We start from the raw sequence: 3,508 nt of genomic DNA, 5'->3' as shown, positions 1-3,508 counted from the left end.
AGATAACATACAGAAGGAAAAACCACTCCCAAACTGTGTCCAACAAAGAAATAACATCTAGAATCTACAAGAAACTCAACTCAGCAAGAAAAAAGCAAACGATCTCCCTTCAAAAGTTGGCAAAATACATTAACAGGCATTTTTCAAAAGAAGATATACAAATGGCCAACAAACATATGAAAAAATGCTTAATATCACTAATCAGCAGGGTAATGCAAATTAAAACCACAGTGAGGTACTATCTTACTCAGATTAGAATGACCATTATTAAAAAATCAAAACCAATAGATATTGTCATCAATGTGGTGACAAGGGAACACTTATACAGTGTTGGTAGGAATATAAATTAGTACAACCTCTGTGGAGAGCAGCATGGAGATTTCTCAAAGTACTGAAAGTAGATCTACTATTTGATCCTGCAGTCCCACTACTGGGTATCTACCCAGAGGAAAAGATACTATTATATTGAAAAGATATCTGCACTCATATGTTTATCACCAGCACAATTCATAATTGTAAAGATAAGGAACCAACCTAAGAGCACATCCCTCGATGAGTAGATGTGCTCATCAAAAGAAAATGTGGTATATAATAGAGTGCTAATTGGCAGTAAAAAAAAAAAGTAAAATAATAGCTTTGCAGTAATTTGTATGGAATTGGAGGGTATCATCTTAATGAAGTAATTCAAGAATAGAGAAATAAATACCACATATTTTAGCTCCTAGAAATAGGACCTAAACTATGGCTTACACAAGGGCACAAAGGGTGGTATAATGGACACTGGATACTCACAAGGGGAGGGAAGAAGGTGGAGGATGAAAAATTACTTATGTACTCTACTTGGAAGATGGGTACACCAAAAGCTCAGACTCTACTTCTCCACAATATACTGTGTATACATGTAATGGAATTCAACTTGTACCCCCTAGATCTATTAAAATAAAAAGAAACGAAAAAACCAATTACATGTATAGTTATGCTAATTCCTTTACTACAAAAGGAATAAAATACTTAGGAATGAACTTTACTAATGAAGCAAAAGACTTGTATACAATGTTGAGGAAAGAAATTAAGGAATATACCAATCAAAGGAAAGACGTCTTGTGTTCATGGATTAGAAGATGTAATACTGTTAAGACATCAATACTAAATGACCTATAGATTCAATGCAATATTGCCTTATCAAAATTCCAACAGTCTTTTCTGCAGAAATAGAAAAATCCATGCTAAGATTCATATGTAATACCAAGGGATCTGGAATAGCTAATACCATCTTGAAAAGGAAGTACTAAGCTAAAAGTTTCACAGTCCCTGATTTCAAACTTAGTACAAGGCTACAGCAATTGAAACAATATTGTATTAGCATAATGACAGACATATTCAACAGTGAAATAAAACAGCTTAGAAATAAAGTTTCACATATATGGTCAAATGATTTTCAACAAGAGTACTGAGATCATTCAATGGGAAAAGATAATCTTCAATAAATAGTACTGGGAAAACTGGATACACACATGAAAAAAGAAGGAAGTTGGATACTTATATAATGTACAAAAATTAATTTAAAATGAACCAAAGACCTACATGTAATTGCTAAAACTATAAAATTATTTAAAAGAAAATATAGGAGAAAAGCTTCATGACATTGGATTTGGCAATAATTTCTTGAATATGAAAACAAAAGCACAGATGACACAACAACAACAACAAAAATAGATAAGTTGGACTAAATCAGAATCAAAACTTTCTGTGCATCAAAGGACACAGTCAACATAATGAAAAGGCAACCAAGGGACTTGGAAAAAGTATTTACAAATCATATAGCTGATAAGTAGTTAATCTTCAGAATATATAAGAACTCCTACAACTCAGCAATAACTAAAATAAACAACTTGATTAAAAATGAATGAAGGACTTGAATAGACATTTCTCCAAAGAAGATATACAAATGGCCAATAAGCATGAATGTTATTCAGCCTTAACGGGTAGAAAATTATAACACATGCCTCAACATGCATGAACCTTGAAGACATCACCCTAACTAAAGCAAGATACTCACAAAAGGACATATATTGTATAATTCCACTTACATGAAGTACCCATAACAGTCAAATTCATAGAGAGAGAAAGTACAATGATGATTGCCAGGGGTTGGGGGAGGAAGAATGGGGAGTTATTTTTAATGGTTGCAGTGTTTCAGTTTTGTAATAAGAAAAGAAATCTAGAGATGAACAGAGTTCTGGTGGTGGTTGCACAACAATGTGAATGTACTTAATGCTGCTGAACCACACACTCAGAAAATGGTTAAGATGGTGACTTTTATGTATCTGAATTTTGCTACAACTGAAAAAACAAATAGGCTTAAAAAAATCAGCTGAACAAATAGTGGTTGCAGCTGAACTTTTTAAAAACCTACCTTCTGCTCAAACACAAATCCTAATGATACCAAATGCAGCTTACTTGTATGCCAGAGCTCCAGCAAAGTGCTTCTGGATATAGGTGTCCATCACAGGTCGAAAGTGAAAATACTTGATGTCTCGGAGCAGGTTGATGATGAATACCTGGGAGAGATGAAATGTAGGTCACTAGGGTTCATTGGAGGTTTCAGATCTATCACTAGCAAGAAAACAGACTTTTGCTTCTTCAAGGAATGGCAAACTATCAGTGTTTTCTCTAGTGTTTTCCATAGGTAGGGAATGTGAGATTTCTATTATGTACCTGTATTTCTGTCTTTTTTTCTTCCTAACACTCTGGTCTCCTAATATAGATCTGGAGCTCATCAGCCTGTGTCTGTATTATTCGGAGTCTTTCCCTTCACAATAATGATGGGTGGTATAACAAACAGTATCTGGATAGATGGCATAAACAATAAAGTATCCCCAAAAACTTGGAAAAGGGGGAAAAAAAGATTGCCTTCTGAGCTAAATCAACCTATGAAAGGCTGTGCCCTTGACAAATGGGGCTGGTGGACAGGGCAGTAGGGAAGAAGAAAAGCCAGAGGGGCAAGTGCCCATTCCAATTCTCACTTCTGTTCCTTGTCTATCACATATTCTGTATTGTCTGACTCTCCTTGAATATATGGCCTCCGCTGTGGAAGTGGAAAATGCACTAAATATTCAAATCACTGGCCAATTTCATTAACTTTCTGAGACTCTGTTTCTGAAACAATTTTATAAAGGGAAAGGATCTTCAGAGACCTCTGGTATTGCACAGATCTCTAGAGACCAGCATGAGAAAGACTCTGTTTTTCCTAGGGGTTACATTCTACTTTGTAAATGAAAAAATGGGCCATCTGCTTTCCTCTACAATGTATTAGACCCCCATGATGCATTGCTCATGGAAGTCATTATTTTAGGGACCAGGCAACACTGAAATAGTGATAAGCTAAAGGATCTAGAACTGTAAAGCTAAGGTCTACACCTGACCATGTTGAATCTTTCAAATTTGATCACAGGAGGATCTACCTGGTAGCCTGGTCCTCCTTAAATGATATTCTTTTTTTTTTTTT

At 35.1% G+C, this 3,508-nt stretch overlaps 1 protein-coding gene across 1 annotated transcript in view; it reads right to left on the bottom strand.

Moving 5' to 3' along the window:
• The window catches only part of DOCK3 (dedicator of cytokinesis 3), a 492,344-nt gene that overhangs the window by 144,893 nt on the left and 343,943 nt on the right, over positions 1-3,508 (bottom strand). The window contains exon 18 of the mRNA XM_023512988.1: positions 2,461-2,561. Within this exon, the coding sequence (XP_023368756.1) occupies positions 2,461-2,561 (101 nt within the window). The remainder of the gene's footprint in view (positions 1-2,460; positions 2,562-3,508) is intronic.

This window comes from Otolemur garnettii, unplaced genomic scaffold, assembly GCF_000181295.1.
Source record: "Otolemur garnettii isolate 467f Iridium unplaced genomic scaffold, OtoGar3 scaffold00032, whole genome shotgun sequence".
Classification (NCBI taxonomy): domain Eukaryota; kingdom Metazoa; phylum Chordata; class Mammalia; order Primates; family Galagidae; genus Otolemur; species Otolemur garnettii.
The sequence above is the reverse complement of the archived record's forward strand: the minus strand, read 5'-3'. Positions and strand labels throughout refer to the sequence as shown.